The following is a 27,053-nucleotide window of genomic DNA, read 5'->3' on the forward strand; positions in this document are numbered from 1 at the left end:
GTCACCGGCTGGCGCTGGGCCAATGACAGCCCCGGAGGATGTCGTTTCTTGGAGCCGGGGAGGTGGGGGCCGGAACTTCCTGCGTTTCAGTCCAGCAAGTCATTTCCCCGGGCCGGCTCTGTGCGCTCCGAAGCGCGGGCCGGGGCTGGGCCGGTACCGCTTTCCAGGCCGTTTTCGGGACCGGGTGGGGAAGGACAGGGAGGCCAGGATCCTCCTCCGCGCCTCTGAACTAGTGACCTCCGGGGACGCGGTGTCCGCCGGGGTCCCGCCGGGCCGCGCGCTCTCCGCGGCCCCACAGGCGGCCCCCGAGCCCGTGGCGCGCTTGACCCCGGGGACACTGAAGTCCCACCGCGCCTGGGGCCGGGCCAGGTGGTCGGTGGTGGGCTGCGCCTGCGACACCCGTCTCGGTCACCCGTCTCTTGGGGGCCCTGCTGCGTCCACAGGCTGCGATGGCGGCGGCGGCGGCAGCGCTGCTGGACCCGGCGCAGGTGAGTGGGTGCGCTCCCGGCCCTCGGCCGCTCAGACCCCCACCCTCACGTGCCCCGGGCCGGGATGTCAGAGATGCGCGCAATTCCACGACTTTTAGCCTTTCTCAATTCTGCTTTCGAGTCCGGGGACCCTGGGGGTGCGGTGGGGTTGGGTGAGGAGCCACTCCCAGCCTAGGGTCCTGAATCCAGGCCAGGGATCATACAGCGCGGTTCCCATTTCTGAAGTCTAGTGGAATGAGGCTGGAAAGGGTTTCCAAGGCACTGGAACCAGCATATGCAAATACCTGGCGGTGAGATTGAGCTGGGAGTGTTCAGAGAGCAGGTGGGCTGATCTCAGCCCTGGAATGGCGGATTGAGGAGCTGGACTTTTATTCCGAGTGTTTGGAGCCACAGAAGGTTTAGAGCAGAGGAGGAAGACGATCTGACTCAGATCTTAACAGGACCCCAATGTATGCCGAGTGGAACACTGACTGGGGGCTGAGGGCGAAGGCAGGGAGAACGAGGAGTAAACTGTTGCAACATTGCCGTCCGTGTAAGTTGGGCGGGTGGCTGGAGAGGAGTGGTGACCCGAGGTAGAAGTGATTGGATTCTAGATGTGTCTTTCAAGTTAGGCTCACCAGATTTTCTGATGTGGAGGTTGAGAAAGAAAAGAGGGGACTCCCTGGTTTTTGGTTTTAGCTGCTGGAAAGATGGATGAACCATCAACTGAGAAGGGGGGATTGGTTGTAGAAGGAATTTTCGCTGGAAATAGCAGAAGTTCGGTTTTGGCCATGTGGAACTCTGGTGTTCCGGAGACCCCTGAGTGGGGCTGAAGAGTGGGCATCTGGACACAGTTACGGTGTTCTGTGGCAGCTTCGTTTAGGTTATGAGACACTGAATATACAACTGGCAGACCATATAAGACAGAACTCTGCCCCACAACCTGCAGCAACCTCCCAGGAAACCAACCCCCTTATCTGCAATAAACAACCCAGGAAGCCATCCTGCTGGAAGTTAGACTTGCCGGAAGCCAGATTGCTATCTCTAGATATCCAGATAGTTAAACAATAACTTCTGTAACAGTTATTTCCAAGTGACCTGGACTTCACAACTGACAGCTGCTTTAATTTTTATTCCTACTTCCAACTTAGGACCAACCAGAGAAAGCCAAATATGCACCACAGCCAATCACACAGGATGCCTTGCTTCTAGTTAGCCTGCCTCCAGCTTCCCTATGCCAACAGGGCATCCCTGAAGCCTTCTGTTTTTTTCTACTGTAAAGTTTGCCCACTCCTCTGCCTGCCTTAGAGTCTGTGCCAAAATGTAAGTGGCCGACTCCCTTTCTATAACAAACTCAGAATAAATAGCCTTTGCTTTTTTTCATTTGGTTGGTTTTTGTTTATTTTCACAGCTAGAAACATCCAAATGTGCGTGGAAAACAAACTTATGGTTACCAGGGGGCAGAGGGGTAAAGAAGGATAAAATGGGTGTTCATATATAGCAGATACACACAACTATATATAAAATAGATAAATAACAAGGTCCTACTGTATAGCACAGGGAACTATATTTAATGGCTTGTAGTAACCTGTTATGAAAAATAATATATATGTATATAACTGAATCACAATGCTATATACCAGAAACTAACACATTATAAATCCACTATACTTCAATTAAAAAAACAGAAAGCCAAACATCCAAAATGTGGCATCTGGTGTATGGACAAGGGTGGAACTGTGTGTCTGATTTAGGATTTAGAGGATGAAACTTCAGGTTATGGTGGCAGTGACATTAGGGGGAGGAGGGAGGTGGGGAGTTTTGTTCCACAAACTGAGAACAGAGTCTCTTGCTTGGGTACTTTGTCTGGCTTGTGTGGCATCATAAAGACAGACGAAGGAGAGTTAGTGTTCATGGTGGTGGTTGGGATGGGGGCTGTGTGGAGGGAAAAGTGGATCTGAGGATTGTTTAATATGAGCTGTTGTGGCAACTTATCTGAGGTTTATATCATGTTGCCTAGCTTCAATCTGCAGGGCTTCAGGAAAAGGGCAATTTTAGTTCTCAATGATTCTAAGTCAGAAGGGTGAGAGAAAATTGGAAACGTTAATTAGTTGTAGCCAGATGTTGGAGGAAAGTAGAAAAATGCAGGATCCAGTCCAATTTTCAGGTAAATAAAAACCTCAATGAAAATTAATAGCACTAGAATCTAATATCCATAGGTGTGCATTATAGTTTCTACTGAAACATAATTTTTCTTTCTAAAATCACCCTCATTTCTATCAAAGATAGACAAATTAAGACTAATCTGTTTGCAGAATAAGTATAAACTCAATAAAATTGGCCTGATTATTTATACAAGTCCAGCCAGAATAGTGATTGGCCATACGGGTCCTTAAATCTGCTTTGCTGGAACTTTCCATAAGGAATTTCTAAATTGGACTTTTAATAGCCTCTTGAGGTCAGGAAGTCATGCCAAAGACTTCTCATCAGACTTATCTATAATACCTATAGATTTGGGTGAATTCCTCTCTTCTTGAGGTCCCCCAAATATCCTGAGGTTCCTGCACCCACCAGGAGGTGACCTTCCTTACTCACCTGGTAAGGCTGCTGGGAATCCTGTAAGCAACGTACCAGGCTGCCTTTCCAAGGGGCTAAACTGGTCCATAAAGTCAACCTTAGTTCCTTCAAGCTGTCTGATCATTCCTGAGTCTACGTATGTTTCTCTCAAATATGATATTCCAGTCAAATCTTTGGTAATATAACCAGTTTCTAATCGTGTCCTATTATAAAGAGAAGAGATTCTTATTGAACTTATGCAAATAACAATATTGCTAAGAAAATAAGAACACTCATTGAGAGTTTCTGAATTCTGGGGAGAGATCAGATAGGGAGAAAAGGATAAATGTTTCCTTTCTGCTTGCAAAGGTATAATTTACCAAATTGCTATGAATCTTAAAAAAATTTTCCTTGCATCTGGAAAACAAAAGGTTAAAAAATCAGTAATATTTTAGACAAAAAGTCATAAAAATTATAATCCTATTCATCAGTTCATTCAATCCCCTGTAATTAATTCTTGTTCTGCTTTGAGTCCATTTCTTCCATTAGTTCTCTTGACCTTGCCTGATGATTGAGGGTGATATTAACAGTGATAATTCCAAGAAATCTGCAAGGTTTTTGTTAAGGCTCTTATGATTTGCCCAGTGAGGTGGGCACCTTGATCACTGGAGGTTGTGGTAAGTATGCCCCAAGTGGAAAACAAATTTTTTAAAAAATGTTTCATTGCCATTTTGAAAGCATCAGCCTTGCATCAAGGGAAGGCTTCAGCCCACCCAGAAAACAGACATATAATAACAAGAACATTTTGATGACCCACACTTAGTGGCAGTTGAATGAAGTCCAGCCTCAGGTGCTCAAAGGGTCCAGAGAGATTTTTCTAGGATAATGGACCTGACAGGTCAGATATTGCTGGTAAGCTATTTTTGCAATTTTATAGAAATCTTCCTGCCAATGTCTAGTTAAATGCATCTTAAATGCACAATGGTGAGTGGAGGAATGCAAGAAAAAAAGATGAGGTTTGCTAGGGAGCTGGGTTAACCAAGTGGCCATCTTGGGTTTCCCATAACCCTAACCATTTGTTTAAATTACTGCTATTGTTTGCCCATTTTAACTTCTCTTATTCAGGAGCAGACTTTTGCCATGGTTCAAGGACATCAGGATGGCAAAAGTCTGGCAATAAGGGGTCAGTTTCTTTTGCAGAAGCAGAGCAGATTTTATCTCCATGTGCCGCAATCTACAGACTCTGTTGTTGCTGCTTTTGTGAGAAAGTCAGGGCACTTCCCTGATACTCCAGCTCAGTTCTTTTAGGGTGAGCCTCCATTTTGATGACAGATAACATTTTATGCCAGGACATAGATGACATCAGGAATTTCACATATTTTTTGAAACACTTACAATACATACCTATACAGACACCACATGAAGAAGGCTTAACATGATTTCTTAGCTGACAACGGTTTCCTTGTAATTTAACATATCAAGTACACCTAATTAGTTTAATATCTCTCTTTTTACAAAGAGAGAGAGTAAGTCTTTGAGGTACTTCAGGGATCCTCTGAAATCTCTCACATCTCACAGTTATTTCTAAGTCAAAAAGATTTTGTTTAGAATTTGATTTGGGGGAATTTTGTCAAAAATGTCAAAAAGGTTTTAAAACAGTAGAATAGGTCACTGTGAAACAATGCTTAGTTATCCATTTAGCCAAAATAACAGTTAAAGACTTCATAGGCAAATAGAGGTTGTGTAGTTCTGAGCAAAATTTGGCTCTTTTAATATCGAGAGGACTAGGTTTACTTAAGTAATCAAAGACCGGATAAGAAAACATAGAACATAAGTGACTCTTTTTTTTTTAATTAGGTTTATTTGTTTATTTATTTTTAGAGGAGGTACTGGGAATTGAACCCAGGACCTCATGCTGTAAGTGATTCTTTTGACAAGACAAAAGATCTTTGTTTTTTTTCTAGTACATTACTTCAAGATAAAGAAAAGCCTTTCAGAGTCTCTTTATTATCAAGAGCAGACCAATAAGAAATACAAAACAATTTCTTTTAACAGAGAAAAAACCAAATTCCAATTTTACGCCAGTTTACTTTGATATTAAAACTTACATACTTAATTACATTAATTTCAATCATATTCAGTCCTGACCACACAAAAAATTCCTTTCTGAAGATTCCTTTATTCACAAACCTTCTACAATTTTCTGTGTCCATTTTAGTTTGTCTTTTGTTTTCTTTTCCATTTAGCAATAACCAGCTTTTGGACAAGATCACCTTTTTTTTCCCTTAACAAGAACATCTCCATACCTTATACCTTTTCTTACCCCAAAACACATTCTATTTCTGTTATTGTACCTGGCAGCTTTAACTGCATATATTAATTAGATTTATTAACCCTTTGAAATCTTAATTTTTTTTAGTGAAAATAAAGAGATAAACAATTGTGAATTTTATTAACATTTTGTGACTTGGCACACTTCAAATACATTTTATAACTTATATGTTGTACTTATAAATACAATAATTACATATAGACACATATGCTACTTCATAGTGCAATCTTTCAATAAAGCACAAGATATATTTACCAGAGCCAAAGACTTAATTTCTCTGTAATAAGAGGCCAAAAGAAGGTATAAACTTAGACTTGCTTAGCAATGAATATTTCAGCACTTTATCTTATTTGGAAATGGTCTAGATAATGAATGAATTCTTATAATTTAATTTAACTTAGCAAAACTCTAAGGGTATAAATTACCAAAGGGGTTTAGGAAACTATATAAGTGGATATATCATAAAACAATTATTGTTTAAAAGTTCACCTAAAAACTCTGATCACATTTACATCTACTTAATCTATGTGTTTTTAGCGATCATATTTAGATTATTCAGGAAAATCTGATGAGACATTAAAGCAGTTAGTCATAATCTTAAGTTTGTTTTGTTTTTTGGTTTTTTGCTGACAAACTTCGCAACAGAGACAACATTAGCCCATTTGACTAGTAAATCTGGGTAGAACAAAAGTGGTTTATCTCCATCATATTTAATGCTAACTCTGAAGACACACCTGTATTAATTTAACCAGCTTAAAAGTAACTCTTATTTACTAAAGATTATCCTAGATTGTGTGAAGTTGAAAAACACTTGGGTTATTTTTTATTATATATTTGAGAATTTTTATATAAGTGCTTTTTTATTTAAGCCAATTAAATAGAGCTTTTTTACAAATTAATTTTATCAATACCATCTGGAGGTAATATACACATAGAGACAAATACAACCAGAGATCTCATAATTTTCATTTTAAAACTTTAGTCATAAATCAGGTCCAATACAAAACTCACTAGTTGATGAATAACAGTTGAAATAAATTAGATTATTTGCTCAGCTTAACCAGTCTTGTATTACATGTGGAGAAGACTTTTAAGATCTGTATTTGCCCTTGGAAAGCAATTCAAGGAGGCTGTGACTTATTAATGAGTCTGAGCAGGAGTCCTTTTAGCAGGACTGCTAAAGCCGCTTTCTCTCGCTCTTTTTTTCCCCCTATAATTTCAGGTTCCCCTGATTGAGTTAATCCCTACTCAGTTTCAGGCTATGTGGGCTGTGTTTACACTTCAAAGACATATAATTTATAAGCTGAAGAAACAATTCTGAAAATATAAGTTTTCTCCTAGGTGTTTTGGAGTATATTTGTCTATTATCATAAATCTCAGGGTAGTTGTTATTCATTTTTTTTCTTAAGTACAGGACAATTTTGCTCCAGTATCCTGATCTATTATAGTATCTACAAACGTTTTGAGAGGACTGGATGAGGTCTGGGGACAGGCCAAGCCAGGCGGGCTTTGACTTATTTCTACAGCTGTACTTCTGGTTTTGTAGAGATTTGCAGGACCAAGACAGTTGTTTCTATTAACCCTTAAATCTTGGCCTCCAGCTGATTCATTTTCTGATTATTTGTAGGAGGGCCTGGGGAACTGCTGAGGAGATGGGGTGGCTTTTAAGAAGGAGAATTTTTGTTCAATTTTTGTTTTAAGTCTAATTTCCGGGGTTTTTTTACCCCCATCTTAAAGGGATTCTTTAAGACTAGTTGTTAAACCTTTTTTTTTCCCTTTTAATTTGATCCTCCCGTGTTTATGAGGAGAGCACTCAAAATATTTCTTTTTCCTTTTAAATATAGCCAATTTAAAGGATCTATCATCTGACCATTGATGTGAAGGATCTTATATTAATTTCATACAGTGACTCAATAAATGTTGTATTACGGCTTAACCAAAGATGCAAGAGGCATCCCGCAGGAAGAATATACAGCCCTCACACGACCCAGGCAGTTCACCCCCAGAGTTAGTCTAAGACAGTAGAACCCCTTTGTTGCTGCAGGTGGTGAGAATGGTGTAGTGGAAACAGTGTCCCCGGTGACCCACAAAAATGCGAGACACCTCCAGCCATAAAGCAGATAATTTATGGTATCAGGCAGGAATGGGACTTTTCCAGCACTAACAATTCAATGAAGGTTGAGATGACAAAGGCCCCTTATGGCCCAGGACTCCTTTTGAAATTCCCCTGAGAGCTGGTATGGCCACCAGATGCACCCCAGTCAGTGCACCTTCCAGATGGCAGAGACCAGAGAGAAAGTGCTCACTGGACCCTAAGCCAAGCTCTCTGGACATAAAACAAGATGGAAGGAAAAACCTCATCTGGGTTTAGACAGAGGACCCGCAGCAAAGTTTGTCTAAACTGATGCTGGTCTGGAGAGAACCAGTGAGTCTGGGAGGCCAGCTCAGACAACAGATTCAGGGGGCCTCTGCCTGCGTTCTGCCCCGTGTTTCTTCCTCACAACAAACAACACAGCAGACAGAGACAGAGGATGACAGCGACCATCTCTGGGAGGAAAATGATAAGGATTCCTGAGTCGCTAGTCCAGGGAACCAAACAGCTCCACAAATATTTTCTCCTGCTAATCTAGATTTACAGTCAGAGAAAAGGGACTGTCACCACTCTCCTTTCCGCCAGACCTTGCAGGCAGAGGTCTGGGAGGCCGACTTGGTAAGAAATCCTACCTTCTGCAGCCTTTATCAGGGGCCCTGGGATCTCTCAGCAGCCTTGGGGCAGGAGGCAGGGCCCAGCCAGCTGCCTGCCTGGCTCATCAGATGTCAGGAATGGGGAAATTGCCCCTCTACCTTTATTTTGAGTTCTCGTGGCTGGACTTGTAAGAAAAATTGACACAAGACAGGTTAAAAGGAGAAAAAGAAACATATTTTAACTTATGCACATGGAAGTCACACAGAAATGGGACCTAAGAGGTTGCCAAAGCAAGCAGCTTGTGTATTTTTAGACAAAGAAACAATAAATGTGTGAGGAATTAACCAAACAAAGCAACTTAGGTTTTGGGTGCCCAGTTAGTGAAGAAGCTAAGCAGAGCTTGGGCTTGGGGTAGTAAATTAAAGAAGTGACAAAGTTTGTTTATAGAGGCGTCTTGGCCCCGAGTTCCCTGTCTTTGGTGATGAGGGTGTCTTTCTATCCCCAGACTGAGGGAGTGCACTTTTTACGTGAGAGACTCATTTCTTGCTTTCAGAGAGACAGAAAGGAGAGTCAGAGTATCTCTTTTGTGTTGGCCATTTCTTAAGTAACTTTAATTCAAAATCATCAGTATGGGTGGAGGGGCTTCCAGATGGCGGAACAGAAGGACGCGGAGCTCACCCTCTCCCATGAATACATCAAAAACACACCTGCACGTGGCGCAGTTCTCACAGAACACCTACTGAACTTTCGCTGAAGGGCTCATACCAGTGGAACTACAAGGAAATCTTCCCGAAACTGGATAAGCAACCCAGGGAACTATACTTAATATCTTGTAATAGCCTATAATGAAAACGAATATGAAAAGGACTACGTATCTATATGTGTATAACTGAATCACTATGTTGTACACCAGAAATTAACACAACATTGTAAACCAACTATACTTCAATAAAAAAGATAATCAGTAACCAATGCCATTGAGGCACATTCTGGTGTGGCCTACCCTGCGCCCCAACAGTGCCATGTGCAGAGCAACGATGTGGCTAGCAACAGTGGGGTTGCAGTGGTGAAGACTAGAGTTTGGGGAAGGCGTAGTCCTAAAAGTGCTATGCACGTGGGGAGTGTGTGTGAGCTGCTGGCCCCAGGGCCCTGGTACTGGGGATTAAAGGAGAAGACTGAGCCCCTGTTGGTTTGTATCTGGGAGGCGTGACGTTGGTGACGTTAAGGGCCCTGCACTTCAGGCCCAGAGCTTAGCTGGTGTCTCTCTGCCCACTCCCTGGCATTGCTGTGGGCTGAAACAGCAGTCATATAAGGTGTGGGACCAGGGCCTGGGGTCCCCTCTGAGTCGGGGAGCTGGGGAGGAGGGTGAACAGGGGATAGACAGGGAGTCCTGAGGAGAGAGGCTGATCATGGAATGAACTGTCCCCTCACGGCAGGGCTGTGTGACCTTTGAGGACGTGACCATTTACTTCTCCCAGGAGGAGTGGGGACTCCTTGATGAGGCTCAGAGACTCCTGTACTGCGATGTGATGCTGGAGAACTTTGCACTGATAGCCTCGCTGGGTAAGCCTTTCACACCCACTGAGGTGTCCTGAGCACATCATTTTCGGTCCTCTTTTCTGAAGAGGCAGCTCCTTCCTTCTCACAGCTGGACCATGGGCCCTGCTTCCTTCCCACTTCCTGGTATATGTTTTGTGGGTTCCAGAGCTGAGCTGTGTGCAGGGTCCCATGGTCTCCCCAGACAGCCCCAACACCCGCTGCTCTGAAGTTTTACAGGGAAAGGTCCCAGAATGAAGTCTTGCAGTCAGCCCGGCAGGTCCCACCTGACTCGGCCGCTGCCCGCCTGGGTGATTGTCCAGGTCTATGACAGTTCTGTTCGGCTCCTTTCCTTTAGCTAACATTTCCTAATCCTGAACGCCAGGGATTCTAGGCACTAACGTGGTTACCACTTGCCATGACTATTGGGATGTTCCCTCCAGACCTCCCTTGTGTGTTACTTCTGTAATATTTTGTCTTCTTTCCTATGACCTGTTGTGGGGTAGTTCACCTGGGCAAGAGCTGGCCCCTTACCTGCCCTATGTTTCCCTTAGGACTTACATCTTTCAGGTCCCACATAGTGGCCCAGCTGGAGATGGGGGCAGAGCCCTGGGTTCCTGACCAAGTGGACATGACTTCAGCCATGGCAAGAGGGGCATATAAAGGGCCTGGCTCGGGTAAGTGGGAGGTGGGGGAGAATGTGATGTCACTGCTGTCTTCAAATCATACCTGCAACTTTTCTCATGTTCATCATTGTTTTGGTGCCAAGGCCAATGGGCTTATATCTCTTCTTCCTTTCCTACCCTCCCCTCCCCTCCCCACCTCCCCTCCCCACTCCTCTCCTCTACTCTCCTCTCCTTTCCTTTGCTTGACAAGCTGCCATTTTTACTCTAACACCAGGCCCCTGACTGTGCCCCACCTTTCTGGCCTCCACGTCTCACTCTTCCCACAGGTCTCTCCAACATGGGTCTACACTTGATACATTGTGACATGTGCACATTTCCTCTGATAGTCCCTGAACACCAGTTATCCAGTTGCAGTCAGATTTTCCTGGGCCTGGACGTACCCTTCTGCACAGCCCTCATGGGCTACAGCAGCCAGTGCCCTTTGAAAAGCCTTTATAGAGAAGTGAGTTGGAGATCTGCCTTTCCACCTGATACTGCGCCCTCGTGTCCTTGCTCCTGGGAAGTCTTCCCCTATTCTGTGACCTTACCAGGCACAGTACTGTGGAGAAGACCATACCTTATCCTGACCTCAGGCCTCTTATCTTGCCAACAATCCTACGGACTCATTCTTGGGTCAGACTTGCATTTGTGATTGGGTTGTTTCTGCCTATAAAAATTAACATGAATTTCACCAGCACTCTCTGCTTTCAGACTTTTGCCGTGGAAGAGACAGTGAGGAGTCACCTTCTGAACTTTGTGTTTCTGTAGAAGTGTCACAGGACATGAATCCCAAGGCAGCACCATCCATCCAGAAGCACTACCCCTATGACACATGTGGCCTACACTTGAAAGACATTTTGCAGCTGGCTGAACACCAGGCAACACATCCCAGGCAGAAACCACATGTATGTGAGGCATACGGGAAGGAGTTCAAGTTCAATGCCAACCTTCACCAGCAACAGATGCAGCAGAATGGAGACAAGCCTATTGGAAGGAAGGAGGGCAGGGCCGCGCTTGTGAAGGGCTGCAGCGATGACACATCAAGGAAGCCTTTCCCACTGAGGGAGGGCGGGAAGGACTTTGTGGCCAGATGTGGTTTTCTCCAGCATCAGGTCCCTCCCAGTGTCTGGGAGCCACACCACAACTCTGAAAGCGTGGTGGATTTTCCCACCATGCAACGCCGTAAGAAGTGCAGTGAATTTGAGAATGCTCTCAGTGACAAACCCTCACTCGTTCAGCAGAGAACCCCCACTGGAGAAAGGCCTTATGAGTGCAGCAAATGTGGGATATTCTTCAGCTATGCCGCCGGCCTCGTTCAACACCAGAGAGATCACAATAGAGGAAAGCCTTATGAGTGTTGCCAGTGTGGGAAATTCTTTAGTCAGCACTCCAGTCTCATCAAGCATCAGAGAGTTCACACCGGTGAAAGTCCTCACGTGTGCAGCGAATGTGGGAAATTCTTTAGCCGAAGCTCCAATCTCATTCAACACAAGAGGGTTCACACTGGAGAGAAACCTTATGAGTGCAGTGAGTGTGGGAAATTCTTTAGCCAACGCTCCAACCTCATTCATCATAAGAGGGTTCATACTGGTAAAAGTGCTCATGAGTGCAGTGAATGTGGGAAATCCTTCAACTGCAACTCCAGCCTAATTAAACACTGGAGAGTTCACACTGGAGAAAAACCTTATAAGTGCAACGAGTGTGGGAAATTCTTTAGCCACTTTGATGGTCTTGTTCAACATCAGATAGTTCACACTGGTGAACGGCCCTATGGGTGCAGCGTATGTGGGAAAGCCTTCAGCCGGAGCTCTGACCTCTTGAAACATCAGCGAGTCCACACTGGTGAACGGCCCTATGAGTGCAATGAGTGTGGGAAATTGTTTAGCCAAAGCTCGAGCCTCAATAGCCATCGGAGACTTCACACTGGTGAACGGCCTTATCAGTGCCCTGAATGCGGGAAATTCTTTAGCCAACGCTCCAGCTTCAATAACCATCGGAGACTTCACACTGGTGAGCGGCCCTATGAATGCCTTGAATGTGGGAAAACCTTCAGGCAAAGTTCAAACCTGAGGCAGCACCAGAAAGTTCACAAACCAGATAAGCCATATAAGTGCAGTGAATGTGGAAAAGCCTTCAGCCAAAGGTCTACCCTCATCCGGCATCAGAAAATTCATGCTAGAGAAAGGAGTTCAGAAAATGTGCTCTCTCCTTCTGCAACACAGCAGCACGGACTAGTGATTAGTTCTGAGAGTGGTCTTTATGAGGAGTTGTCAGCTAGAAGTTGAACCTTGTTCATCCAAATATCTGTACTGAAGAGATTCCCAGTGGATGCTAGATGTGTTGTAAGCTTTCTGGAGCAGGGTTTTATTTTCTGACCACAGACTTTGCCAGAGTTTTGTCACTGCTAGTATTGGTGGCAGAAACCATCTACCCACCGGCAGGTCTCCAGAGTGTATGTCAGCAACTCCCCGTGCTCAGGCCTCTGTGTCCACTTCCCAAGAGGGAATGGTGAGTGGCCTGAGGCCACAGGAAGATGTCATCCCTCCCCTGTGGACACGACCCATCTTTGACCATGAAGACTTGAACTGGGTCCTACTGGCAGCTTGCAGAAGTTTCCCTTTTTCGAGGACATTGTTGATCATGTATGATGCTCATGATGGATTCGTCCAGTTTCCACATTACCCATCTCAGCAACTGTTTACTTAACATTGCTCTGGTTTGAGTGATAATAAGAGCCTTATTGATAAAGCCACCTTTAATCTCCTGTGGTCTGATAACTGTGTTGAGTAGGTTGAAAACAGAATTAAGGTGTACCAAACCAAAGGGGTCTCCTAGTTTATTGCCTCAGGGAGGAGCAGGATGACAGAGAACAGCTCTCAGTCCAGATCTGGCCTCACTTGTGTTGCTACCCAAGGCCTCCTAGGGAAGTTTGCAGGGCTTGTGGACCTAATGTTGTTGTCTGAATGGCATGAAATTTTGTGGACTAGAGATTACCCTGAGGAAGGGGAGGTTGTGCAACCTCCAGTGCATCTGGAAGCAGCGTGATTTGGGCCCTTTGTTTCCTGAAGATGCCTCATATTCCCTAGCACTGTTAAGTAGACGCTGTTTACCTGGCTCCTCCCAAGGAATCATATGCCTTGATGTCTAACATCCAGTCTGTGTCACCAACTGTAAGACTTAACTGGGCCCAGCTGGCAAACTGGAGGGGATGTACCTGATATAAAAGTGCATCTCAAAAGGTTCCCTTAAATGTGACTGTGCAGGGTTCAGGATTTGCAGAAATTCTCAGGACCTCCAGACCTCTGTCCTATGACTAAGGTCACTGGGAGAGCAAATAATCTAAAGGTTTAGTGGATTACCACAGGCTCTCTGCATGACTCATGTCAAAACCAATGCTGTGTTGGCAGGAAAATGGGGACTACGAAGAGGTCGCTCCTCTGTGCCAGGGATGAGGCATTTGTGGCACAGCCAGCCATCTTTGCTGCCAGTGCATGAGGAGAGGTAACAGAGTCAATATGGGGTTGCCATATCTTCTAGTTTTCTAAAAGGAGTGGGAGATCAGATTTTTATGTGTGATAATTTCTTTTAATGCTTTGTTGAGATATAATTTTCATGCAATAATTGGTTGTACATTTTGATGTGTATAGTTTGATAAGTTTTTAAATATGTATACACTCAGGGAGTCGACACCATAATTATGATAATGAACTTATCCATCACCCAGAATGCTACCTCGTGCCCCTTTACTATTCGTTCTTGTCTTCCTCAGGAAACCATTAGTGACATCCCAAGGAAACCATTGATCTATATTTTTTTCATTATATTTTCACTATATTTATATTTTTTTCACTAAGCTTTGTCTTTTTCAGAATTTTATATAATTGGAATCATAAAGTATTTATATCTATTTTTGGTCTGTTTTCCTTTATATAGTATAATTGTCTTGAGAATCATCCATTCTATATGTATAAATAGCTCATTCCTTTCACTGAGTAGTGCTCTATTGAATGAATACCACAATTTTTATGCTTTTTTAAATTTAAAAAATCTTGTAAAATAAACATAACATAAAATTTAGTGTCTTAACCATCTTTCGGTTACAGTTCAGTGATATTAAGTACAGTCATATTGTGCAACCATCACCGTCATTCATCTCCAGAGGTCTTTTCATCTTTCAAACCTGAAACTATACCCATTAAACAATAACTCTGTATTTCCCCTGCCCCAAACCTCTGGAAACCACCATTCTACTTTCTATAAATGAATCTGACTACTCTAGGTACTTCATATAGATAGAGTCATATATTTGTCATTTTGTGACTGTATTTCACTCAGTATAATGTCCTCAAGGTTAATCCATGTTACAGCAAGTGTCAGAATTACCTTCCTTTTTTAAGGCTGAATAATATTCCGTTGTTGTGTATATGCTATATTTTGCTTATTCATTCGTCCCTCAAAGGATACTTGATTTACTTCTACCTTTTGGTTGTTGTGATTAATGCTGCTATGAACATGAGTATACAGGTATCTTTTGAAACCTCACCAACACTTGTTTTTTTGAATAGTATCTATCCTAATAGGTAGGAAGCCATTTCTCATTGTCGTTTTGATTTGTAGTTCTCTAATGATTCATGATGGTGACTATCATTTCATGTGCTTATTGGTTATTTGTATATCTTCTTTAGGAAAATACCTATTCAAGTCATTTCCCCAATTTTGAGTTGGCTTGTGTTTTGTTGTCATTGAGTTTTAGGATTTCTCTATATGCTGGATATTAATCTCTTACCAAATGTGTCATTTGCAGATAATTTCTCCCATTCTGTGGGTTGCCTTTTTCCTTTGTTGATAGTATTTTCTGCTGTTGTTGGGTAAAGTATTATGTATAATTCTGTTAGACCTAACTGGTTTATTCTGTTATTCAAGTCCTCTATTCTCTCTTTGATTTTTTCTTTCTTTCTTTCTTTCTTTTCTTTCTTTTTTTTTTGTTCCTGTTTGTTCTATCCATTATTGAGAGTCAGGTATTAAAGTCTCCAGCTATTGTAAAACTGTCTGTTTAGTCCTTTAATTTTGTCCACTTTTGCTTCATATATTTTCTTGGTCTATTATTAGGTGCATAAATGTTTATAATTCTTATATCTTCTTGCTGTGTAGAACATTTTATTGCTAGATGAAAATGGCTTTCTTTGGCTCTTGTAACTTTTTTTTTTTTAACAAAGTCAATTTTTTCTGCTATTAGTATAGCCACCCTTACTCTCTTTGGTTATTATTTGCATGGAATATGTTTTTCCATCCTTTTACTTTCAACCTGCTTAGGTCTTTGCATCTAAAGTTAGCCTCTGTAGTCAGCATATAGTTGGATCATTTTTTTAAAAAATCCATTCTGTTAATCTCTGTCTTTTGATTGGAGAGTTTAATCCATTCACATTTAATTACTGATAAGGATGGATTTACTTCTGTCATTTGCTGTTTGTTTTCTAAATGCCTTGTAGCTTTTCTTGGTCCCCCATTTCCTGCACTACTGTCTTGTTTTTAATGTTTTTGATGTGAATTGTTTTAATTCCCTTCTCATTTCCTTTTGTGTATATTCTATAGCTATCTTCTTTGTGGTTACCATGGGGATTACATTAAATATCCTAAAATGATAACAACTATAATTTGGATTTATACCAGCCTAACTTCAATAACATACAAAAACTCTGCTCCTCTGCAGTTCCATCCACCCCCAACCCTTTCAGTTATTGATGTCACAAAATTACATCTTTATACATTGTATATCTAGAAACAAAGACTGATAATTTTTAATGTATTGTTTCCTCAAATAACGTAGAAATTTTAAAATGGAGTTACAAACCAAAGTTACAATAGTAGTTTAAAAAATTGCCCATGTATGTACCTTTACCAGAGATCTTTATTCCTTCATATGGCTTTGAGTTAGTCTAATGTCCTTTTATTTCAACTTGAAAGACTTCCTTCAGCATTTCTTGCTGGGCAGGTCTAGTGGTAACAAACTCCCTTAGCTTTTGTTTATCTGGGATTTCTTAATTTTCCCCTCCCTTTTGAAAGACAATTTTGCCAAATACAGGATTCTTGGTTTTTTCCTTCAGCACTTTGGACAAATATGTCCATTGCTTTCTGGCTTTCAAGGTTTCTGATGAAAAATCTGTGGATAATCTTATTGAGTATCTTTTGAATGTGACAACTCACTTCTTGTTTCTTTCAAGATTCTTTGTCTCTGTGTTTTGGCATTTTGTGACCTGTTTTGATTTGGGTCCCTTTGAGTTAATTCTTGGGGTTCATTGAGCCTTTGGGATGTTACTATTCATATCTTTCATCAAAATTGGGAAGTTGTCAGTCATTAATTTTTCAGGCTATCTCTCTGCCCCTTTCTCTTTTCTGGGACTCCCACAACGTACATGTTTTTCCTTTTGAAGGTGTTCCAGAGGTACCTTATGTTCTGTTCACTTTTCTTCAGATTTTTTTTTTCTTTTTCAATTTTCCTATCTTGAAGTTCACTGATTCTTCTGTTTTCTCAAATCTGCTTTTGAATCCCTCTAAGTTTTTTTTTTCCCCCAGTTGTGGTAATTTTAGCTTCAGAATTTCTTTTTGGTTTCTTTTTATGCTTTCTCCCTCTTTTGAGATATTTCCATTTTGTCCATATATAATTTTCTTTGCTTTCTCCATGTCCTACTTAGTTCTTTGATTATCTACATGACAGTTGTTTTAAAGTCTGTCTAGTAGATCTGCCACCAAGTGTTTTTAAGGGACAGTTTCTGGTGATTTATTATTTTTCCCTGGAATGGGCCGTGCTTTCCTGTTTTTTTGTATGCTTTGTAGTTTTTTTGTTGAACAGTAGACATTTTAATGTGTAACTTTGGAAATCAGATTCTTTACTTTCCCCAAGGTTTGCCATTTTTATTCATTAAAAATTTAGTTGTCGTAGGCTATTTCTGCTGGTGATCAACCTTAGGTGTAAACTTAAGGTCTTCTCAGGCCTTTTCCATGCCTTTCCATGTACAGTGACTTTCTAAGTTCCTCTGAATATGTGATTGCTTTGGAATGTCTTAGCCCTAAAAAGCTAGCTCCCAAAGGAGAAAGGAGAAAAATGAAGCAGGGAATATGTGCTGGTACCTTAAATCCTCTGGAAGTTGCTTCAGCTGGAGAGGGAGGGGCTTCCAAAAATGGGATGATGGTTACACAATTGGCTACCCACTTCTATGTCTTCACCTCTGCAGTCAGAAGCAGCAATAGATCAGAGCACATATCCTCAGCATTTGGAGAGCAGCGTTTCACCCAGGTTCCCACCAACTGCATGCATGCTGTTCCAGGGACACATGCACAACAGCCTGCCACAGGGCAAAGGTATTGGGGGGGGGGTAGCTACTACAGTGCTAAGGGCTGGAATTGACCAAAGTTAACTGCAATTTACTGCCTAAGCCTTCCTCTGAAGTTGTAAGCTTTTGAATAAACCACAGAGCTCCAAAATAGTTATATGAAACACATTCTGTCAGTACAATTGTTGTCCAGTTGGGGACATAAATTCCTGGTGCTTCCTGCTCTACTGTCCTCCCAGATTCTTTAGTCAAATGCACTGCGATTTTTTTAACCCCTCCTTCTACCAAATGACATTTGGATTTTTAACTATTGCAAATGAAGCTACTATGACCATGAATTTACAGGTCTTCATGTGGGCCTATGCTTTTATTTCTCTTGTTAATATGTAGGAGTGCAATGCCTTCATCATAGGGCAGCTGAGTATTTCAAATTTTTGCAAATTGCCAAATTGCGCCCTCAAGTGGCTGTACCATATATGATTCATCCAGCACTGACTCAGAGTTCCAGTTCTCCCATGTATTCACCAACAATTGCTAAGCTCAGTGTTCTTAATGTTTGCCATTCTAATAGGCATGTGCTAGTAGAATCTCATTGTGGTTTACCTTGAATTTTCTCTAATGACTCATAATTTTGAGCACTTTTTATGTGTTTATTCTCCACTCATATATATTCTGTGGCAAAATGTCCATATTTTTGGTCAATTGTCAAAATGAATATTGGTTGATTTTTTTTCATTAACAGGAATATAATGAAACAGCAAAGAAATTCGTTGGAATGTCAGTCATTTATCAATGATGTCAGTAATTTATTTGCTTAATGGGGTAAAAATTTTTGAATTCTGAAAGATTATTTTCTCACAATTCTGTGCTGTTCCCAGTGGAAAACTACAAACACAATATATTTTTAAATTTAATCTGAGTTAGTCTCTACTTTCTTACGTCTTCACAGCCAACGAAACAATAAATTAAGCTCTGAGTTGTAGTGTTTGCCACACAACCGATTTCAAGCTGCGACATGTCTCTGAATGTGAAGCTGGGGAAGGCTGCACAGTAGCACACCCTTGTGTTCTATTTCTACATATAGATACATTAAATAAATATAATTAACCTCAAAGCACAGGTAACAGTAAAATACAGTAAAATAATGAATGGTGAGTTTTGCGTATCTATTAGCTTAAAAAAAAGCCCCACCCTTCCTCAAGTCTAAACTACATATATTTAATATGTATAATTTGATATATATTTATACCTATGAAATTTAAGATTTCTTGAGCCCTTTCTTTGAGTCCTTCTGTACTCAGCCATCTGCAGGAAACCACTGATCTGCTTTCTGTTGCTTTCTGTTTACATTTTTTTCAAGAAAATTACATTAATCTGGGGGCAGTTTAGGTAGGCAATTAGGGTTCAAGATTCCCTATGAAATTGCAGGCAAGCTGCCTACTGGGGCTGCAGTCCCTGAAGACTTGCCTGAGGCTGGAAGTTTCAGTTCCAAGCTTTTGTCCCCCTGCTGTTGACAGGAAGGTTCAGCTCCTTGCCACATGGGTTTCTCCATAGGGATGATCATGATGGATTCTCCCAAATAAAGCAAGTGATTCAAGAGCAAGAAAGTGCACCCAAGAAGGAAACCAGTGTCTTTTATAACCTAAAATTGGTGGTGATTTGCCCTTACTTTTGCCGTATTATTTGGTTCACACAGGTCAATTCTGGTAAAATGAGAGAGGGCTGTACGAGAGTGAGGGTACTGAGAAGTAGGAAGTTGGGGGATCACCCTAGACCCCCCCAATTGTATATTTTACCTTTTTTAACATTAATTTAAAAATATCAAACCTTGCATTTCTTGGATAAATTCTACTTTTTCTTGGTATGTTCTATTGTTGGTTTGATTTGCTAAAAGTTTATTCCGGTTCTGCATCTATGTTAATGAAGGGTATTGGTCTATGCTTCTCCTGTAATACCTTTGTCTGGGTTTTGGTGTCACTGAAATGTTACCTTCACAGAGTAAGGTGAAAAGCATTTCCTACTTTTCAATTTTTGGGGATAGTTTGTGTACAATTGGTATGGTTTCTTTAAATGTTTAGTAGAACTCACCACTGAAGCATTTATGCCTGAAGTTTGCTTTGTGTAAATGTTTGTAATTCCAAATTTAATTCCTTAAAGAGGTGTAGGACTCTACGGGTTATCTTTTCTTACGTGAACTTTAGTCATTTGTATCTTTAAAGGAATTTTTCCATTAAATTTGTTATCTGTTTGTTTGGTATAAATAGATTCAAAATTTCCACTTATTTCTTTTTAATATTTGTATAATCTATAGTGATGTCTCCTTTCTTATTCTTGGTATTGGTAATTTGTGTTTTTACTCTTTTTAATTTGATAAAGCTTGGCTAGAAGTTTATTTTATTATTCTTAAGGCTTTTGGTTTCACTGATTTTCTCTACAGTTTATTCAGTTTACTTCATTGATTTCCATTCAGATCTTTATTTCTTTGCTTTTCTCTTTTCCTCTATGTCCCTCCTCCCCAACTTTAGGAATATTTCTTGAACATTACCTTTCAACCTCTCTACTGAACACTTTAAAAATATACATTCATTTTAATGTTCCATAATTCTTTTCATTCTTGTATTATTTTGAACAGAATCTTGTTATTTCATGGATGCAACGTATTCTCATATTCCTTGACAATACTTAAAATCCAAAGTTTTCTTCCCCTGCAGTTTTTACTCCATACTTCCTCTATTATTTACTTTTTCTTATTTTTCAATCCAGTGATCCACAGCTATCCATTTATATTTAAAAGTCCCGCAATGAACAATTGATTTGTAGCTCTGCTTCAAATTATGCCACAGTTATGATTTTTGCCATCATTTCATTGTGATTATGCCAAATATCAGTATCCTTGGGCATATTTCAGGGGTTCGATAGTTTCCTCAGAGAGGAAACATTGAAACACCATCCTAATGAGTCCTACAAAGTGGCAAAATGGAAAAGACAAATAGAGACATAAAAACTCATATGATAGTGTGGGTGGCCATCATGTTAGGGGAGAGTCTAGGGGAGAGGCTGGTGTTGTGAACATGTTGGACTCACTGCTATTGCCTGGTACAAGATGAACACTATGGAGCCCAAAACATAGTGCCAAAGAAGGAAAACAGAATTCATAGCGTGTGGTTATAAATTGATCAGAACCTATTGATAAGTCTCCATCATTATTCATATTTTTTTCTGATACATCTAGTCTTCCTTGGGCCAGTAATAGGCACAATGATATTTATCAGGAGATGGAAGATTCATTTTTCACAAAGCTGTAAAGGCAATTCAATAGAGAAAGGATAATCTGTTCAACAATGCTGTTGGAACAACTGAATATCCATATGCAAAAAAATGAACCTCAACCTGAAACCTTGCATCTTATACAAAAGTTATTTCAAAATGGATCATGGATCTAAACGTAAACTGTGAAACTATAAAACACCAAATGCACTATCCATAAAGTAAACTGAAGTTGGACTATATAAATGAATAACTTTACTCTACAAAAGACAATAAAGAGAATGAAATTGGATTGAGAAAGAAACTTTGCAAATCCAACAAAGAACTTACATCCAGAATATATAAAGAACTCTTCAAAACTCAACAGTACAAAAACGAACAACCCAATTTTTAAAATGGCAAAACAATTTGAACAAATACTTCACCAAACATATATGGATGTCAAATATGGGTGAACATCATTAGCCATTATGAAAATGCAAATTAAAACCACAATGAGATTCTACCTGACACCTATTATAATGGCTGAAAACCAAAACAAACTGACAACACCAAGTGCTGGTGAGGATGTGTAACAATAGAACCCTCGTACACTGACAGGGAATGTCAAATGGTACAGCCACTTTGGAAAACAGCTTGGCAATTTCTTATAAAATTAAACACATTTAAAAAAAAAAGTTACAAAAGGAAAAAACCATATAATTACCATATAACACTTCTATCCCTAGGTATTTACCTAAAGAAATGCAAATATTTTTTCACACAAATGTGGAAATGGTACCTTTATTCATGATTGTCAAAACCTGGAAATAACCCAGATTTCTATCATCTGGTGAAAGGGTTAACAGATTAGATTTTGGTTTACCCACACAATGGAATACTACTGAAAAATAAAAAGAACAACTGATAAACACAACAAAATGGTTGAATCATAAGTGCATTATACTAAATGAAAAAAGCCAGGAACAAGATTCTACCAACTATTTGCATGACATTCTTGAAACAACAAAAATATAGATCAGTTGTTGCCATGAGCTGGGGTTGGAGGAAGGTAACGGACTACCCAGGGGCATGGGGAAAGTTTTTAGGGTGATAGAAGTATTCTGTATCTTGATTGTGCTTATGGTTATGCAACTGCATGTATCTGTCAAAAACCATGGAACTGAACTGTACACCCCAAAGAGTGAATTTTACTATATATAAATTATACCTCAGTAACCTCAAACTAAAAAGCAGCACCATCAAGACAGATGTAAACATTCTTTAATAAACAGCAAAGTGAAAGCAGAAGTGTATGACACATATACGATGATCTTAGAAATGAAACAGGTATTAACATTTGAAAATCAATGTAAATTGCTGTATGAAGACAATAGAGAAGAACTGTATGATAATCTCAATTGATGAAGAAAAAAATCAACTCACTTTAATGATAAAAGGGCAATCCTTCACTCTGATAAGCGGCATCTATGAAAAATCAAAAGCTAACATTATACTTAATGGCTTAATGGTAAAGAACTAAATGTTTTCTTCCCAAGATTAGACAAAAGACAAGATGTCCACTCTCATCCCTTCTATTCCACATTGTACTGGATGCTAGTGTCTTTATTCCTGAAGGACATGGTTTTGTATGTAGAAAATTCTAATACGTCTACAAAAAGGTGACTAAAACTCATAAACAAACTTAGTTACAGCAGTCAATATGCAAAAACATTATATACATATATAAACTGATAATTCAACAATAGCATTTATCATAACACCAAGAATTACAACACACTTAAGAATAAGTTTAAAAAAATATGTAGGAGACCTGAACACTGAATATCACAAGACATTACTCAGAGAAATTAAAGACCTAAATAAAAGGAGACATATATGTTCATGGATTGGTGGACTCCACAGTGCTAAGATGTGAATTATGTCCATATTGATCTATAGATTCAATACAATCCACATTATAATTCTCAAATCCATTTTCCCTCATAGAAACTGACAAGCTGATTTAAAAATATATAAATGAAAAAATCATCAACAAAGCCATTTTGAGATGTATGGTAATCAATACTCCTGAAAAGATCCTAGAATAAGTGAATGATTATTCCCTCTTTTAACAGCTTTTTTAATTGCATACACTGTGACAATTATTGTATAGGTGGTAGGGATAAAGAGGTGAGCAAAGTGAAATTCTGGCTTTTAATCCTGGTTTCCTGTAGGCATTATTTTTCTAGTTAATTTGGTTATTTAAAAAATTAATTTTCCAATTACAGCTCTGACCTCATGCCAGAAGTTGTTACATAGGCACCTTATTATTATTCTTTCCTCAATAGGCCATAATTTCAAATTTATACTTACACACATTGGTCACTTGCCAAATGGAGATGTTACAAATATACCTATTCAGATCACTAACTGCAAAAAGGAGCTGTATGATGGAAAGTTCTGGCAGTGACTACCTTCGCCAATTACCAATTAGTACTACTAATTATGGGAAAATCTGGTATAATGTGTTTGCAAGTATTTGCAGCCTTACCTTGAAAGTGTTCTCCACAACCCAATGAAATCTTTTTAACTTTCAATACAGAAAAAAAACCTAGGATAAAGGAACCAGTTACACAGCAGTGTGAGGAAACAATTAAATACAGAATGCAAGGCATTCTGTAACACAACTTCCTTGGACTTTTCAAAAAATAAAAAACCAAGTGAAAAGGTGGGGCTTGAGAGTAAAAGATTAATATTTAGGGACAAAGTCCCCAGCTTACTCTCACATGCAGACATAACCATGTACAGATGGACAGACGGGGAGACAGAGTGCAATAAATAAGGCAAATGATACCAAAGATAGTGGCAATTTTACTATTCCTTTTACTTTTCTCTACATTGAAATTTCCATTTTTAAAAAGTTGCGAAAGAAATTTCCAAGTGGACAGTTTATTTTTCCTATCTATTACCTATTATTAATTTCCAACATATCTTGAATTTTGGACAAATAATGTGGATTAGAGGCTATTCTCAACAATTTCACACCCACTGAAAGACTGGGCATATTTGATGAAATGTTTGATTCAACTTAAGAGATGAGTTCTAAATGAATATCCTCTCATTTTTCTTCCTTTCTACAAAGTTTCATGCAGGAAGATTTATCTAAAATTCTAAAACGGGTCCATGGCTAGAGGGACATTTCTAAATTAACTACACCTGTAGGGTCGTACTCTCAAAATTTCACTAGCAGTTAAAAAAAATAATGTAATAATAAAACTAATAAACAATGAGCATAGGTTTTCACAAGTTCATAGGTTCTGTCATCATCACCATTTTAAAACAATGCCCTGAGATGAAAAGTACAGTGCCTGGTGTCACACAGGTTGTCAGGTCAGAATGACAATGACGAGAGCTAACACGTGTCCCACAGCTAAAGGCTTTCCCAAATATATCACATTAATGGTTTTAAGAAATTCGGATGAATTATCTGAAGTTTCAAATGCTTTAAAAGCAACTGGAAGGTTTTTTAAAGTCACTTACTCATCCAGTCATAGTAGAATATGTCACAAAATTTCATGCTATGAGTATTAATGCTTCCCACCTTTTCTGAACTGGCCACCAGAGGGTGATGATATTCTGATACTGTAAACACAGGAATGATGAATGAATGCTTTCTCATGTTTCCTGAATTACATTATGAATTCTCTAATAAAAGAAAGGTGAGAATATTTTCTAAAGGCTGATCAACACATTTTATATTCAAAAGTTTCACCAGCATGAATTCTCTGACGAACGATTGTTGAGCTATACAAAAAGGACTTTCCAAATTCCTTAAATTCTTAGGGTTTTATACCCACATGGTTTCTCTGATGTGCTTTAAGGGCTGAACTGTATCTAAAGGCCTTCCCACATTTTTTGCATCTGAAGGGTTTCTCACCAGTATGAATTCTCCCATGTTGTACGAGGTATGAGGCCCGACTGAAAGTTTTTCCACATTCCTTACATTCATAGGGTTTCATAGGGTTTCTCACCACTGTGAACCCTCTGATGTACAGTAAGTTGATGGCGGCTAATAAATGCCTTGCCACATACCTGACATTCATAGGGCTTCTCACCAGTATGAATCCTCTGATGCTGGACAAGGTAGGAGCCAGTGCTGAAGGCCTTGCTGCACTCCTTACACTCATAGGGTCTCTCACCTGTATGAACCCTTTCATGCTGAACAAGGTATGAGGCACAACTAAAGGCCTTCCCACATTCCTTGCACTCATGGGGCTTAACCCCTGCATGAATTCTCCGATGTGCATTAAGAAATGAGTTAAGTCTAAAGGCCTTTCCACATTCCTTACATTCAAAGGGCTTCTCGCCAGTATGAATACTCTGATGTCGAGCAAGCTGCCCATACGCAGTAAAGGCTTTGCCACATTCCTTACACTTATAGGGTTTCTCGCCAGTATGAATTCTCTGATGTTGAACAAGGGGGGAGCTAGAACTAAAGGCCTTTCCACATTCTTTACATTCATAGGGCTTTTCGCCAGTATGAATTCGCTGATGTTGAACGAGGTATGAGAAGGTACTAAAGGCCTTTCCACATTCTTCACATACAAAAGGTTTTTCACCAGAATGAATACTCTGATGCCGAATGAGTTTTCCATACACTATAAAAGCTTTTCCACATTCCTTACATTCATAAGGTTTCTCACCAGTATGAATCCTTTGATGTTGAATGAGGTAAGAGCCAGAACTAAAGGCCTTCCCACATTCCTTACACTCATAGGGCTTCTCACCAGTATGAATTCTCCCATGTTGTACGAGGTATGAGGCCCGACTGAAAGTTTTTCCACATTCCTTACATTCATAGGGTTTCACATCAATATGAATCTTCTGATGTTGTGTAAGATGTACATGCACTCTAAAGGCCTTTCCACACTCCTTGCATTCATAGGGTTTCTCACCACTGTGAACCCTCTGATGTACAGTAAGTTGATGGCGGCTAATAAATGCCTTGCCACATACCTGACATTCATAGGGCTTCTCACCAGTATGAATCCTCTGATGCTGGACAAGGTGGGAGCCAGTGCTGAAGGCCTTGCTGCACTCCTTACACTCATAGGGTCTCTCACCTGTATGAACCCTTTCATGCTGAACAAGGTATGAGGCACGACTAAAGGCCTTCCCACATTCCTTGCACTCATGGGACTTAAACCCTGCATGAATTCTCCGATGTGCGTTAAGAAATGAATTAAGTCTAAAGGCCTTTCCACATTCCTTACATTCAAAGGGCTTCTCGCCAGTATGAATACTCTGATGTCGAGCAAGCTGCCCATACGCAGTAAAGGCTTTGCCACATTCCTTACACTTATAGGGTTTCTCGCCAGTATGAATTCTCTGATGTTTAACAAGGGGGGAGCTAGTACTAAAGGCCTTTCCACATTCTTCACATACAAAAGGTTTTTCACCAGTGTGAATACTCTGATGCCGAATGAGTTTTCCATACACTATAAAAGCTTTTCCACATTCCTTACATTCATAAGGTTTCTCACCATTATGGATTCTTTGATGTTGAACAAGGTATGAGCTACTATAAAAAGCTTTTCCACACTCTAGACATTCATATGGTTTCTTACCAGTATGCGGACTCTGCTGTTCAGTAAATTGATGGCTACTGCTAAAGGTCTTCCCATACTCCTTACAGGCATATGGCTTCTCACCACTATGAATTCTTCCGTGTTTAACAAAGGCTGAGCCTCTAATATAAATTTTCCCACATTCCTTACATTTATAGGATTTCTCACCAACATGCAATCTCTGATGTATAGTAAGCTGATGTCCATTACTAAAGTTCTTTCCACATTCTTCACATTTGCAGGTTTTTTCACTAGAATGTATTCTGTCATGTGGAACATGCTTTGAGGCTTGACAAGAAGTCTTCCCACATTCCTGACATTCACATAGTTTCTCTCTATGAAGAACTCTCTGATGTTGAGCAAAAGATGTACATTTTTCATAGATGGGAACTTCTTTATGGCTGATTATCTCATCCTTCGGCTGAAAATCTGAAAGAAAACAAAGAACTCCCAAATATTTTGTTTTCCTATGAAAAAAGTTAGATGTCAGTGGAAGAGACAAATTGAAAATCATATCCATTAGAAACAAGTAACTAGATAATACTAAAATGCTGTTATGAAATCAAAAAAAGAGCAAGGAGGAATGTGGAGATTAATGAGAGTT

The 27,053-nt window shown here is 40.1% G+C and overlaps 2 protein-coding genes across 7 annotated transcripts in view; one reads left to right on the forward strand and one right to left on the reverse strand.

Moving 5' to 3' along the window:
• The first annotated feature begins 94 nt into the window (after nucleotides 1–94).
• On the forward strand, nucleotides 95–19,973 carry ZNF792 (zinc finger protein 792). Of its 6 annotated transcripts, none has more exons than XM_074371129.1 (4): nucleotides 95–488; nucleotides 9,478–9,604; nucleotides 10,132–10,254; nucleotides 11,011–19,973. In XM_074371129.1, the coding sequence occupies exons 1-4, from the start codon at nucleotides 450–452 to the stop codon at nucleotides 12,525–12,527; spliced, it is 1,806 nt and encodes a 601-aa protein (XP_074227230.1). In that variant the 5' UTR covers nucleotides 95–449; the 3' UTR covers nucleotides 12,528–19,973. The 6 variants fall into 6 exon arrangements, with proteins under 6 accessions (XP_074227230.1, XP_074227231.1, XP_074227232.1 ...); XM_074371131.1 differs by having other exon boundaries at nucleotides 96–488; nucleotides 1,619–9,604; nucleotides 10,954–19,973; XM_074371132.1 differs by having other exon boundaries at nucleotides 96–488; nucleotides 1,619–9,604; nucleotides 10,148–10,254; nucleotides 10,954–19,973.
• A 2,113-nt stretch (nucleotides 19,974–22,086) lies between these two features.
• The window catches only part of ZNF30 (zinc finger protein 30), a 92,661-nt gene continuing 87,694 nt past the window's right edge, over nucleotides 22,087–27,053 (reverse strand). Inside the window, 2 exon segments of the mRNA XM_074371113.1 lie at nucleotides 22,087–24,838; nucleotides 24,840–26,878. Coding sequence (XP_074227214.1) covers nucleotides 24,662–24,838; nucleotides 24,840–26,878 — 2,216 coding nt within the window. The 3' untranslated portion in view covers nucleotides 22,087–24,661.

Source organism: Camelus bactrianus, chromosome 9 (assembly GCF_048773025.1).
Source record: "Camelus bactrianus isolate YW-2024 breed Bactrian camel chromosome 9, ASM4877302v1, whole genome shotgun sequence".
In the NCBI taxonomy this organism is placed as follows: domain Eukaryota; kingdom Metazoa; phylum Chordata; class Mammalia; order Artiodactyla; family Camelidae; genus Camelus; species Camelus bactrianus.

What these genes read in the sequence shown, in the direction of transcription:
- ZNF792 (XM_010950152.3), top strand. Translation starts at nt 450, where the DNA reads ATGGCGGCGGCGGCGGCAGCGCTGCTGGACCCGGCGCAG. An exon ending in TGCACTGATAGCCTCGCTGG is followed by an intron (nt 9,605 to 10,131) that starts GTAAGCCTTTCA and finishes TGTTTCCCTTAG; the next exon opens with GACTTACATCTTTCAGGTCC. An exon ending in ATATAAAGGGCCTGGCTCGG is followed by an intron (nt 10,255 to 10,953) that starts GTAAGTGGGAGG and finishes CTCTGCTTTCAG; the next exon opens with ACTTTTGCCGTGGAAGAGAC.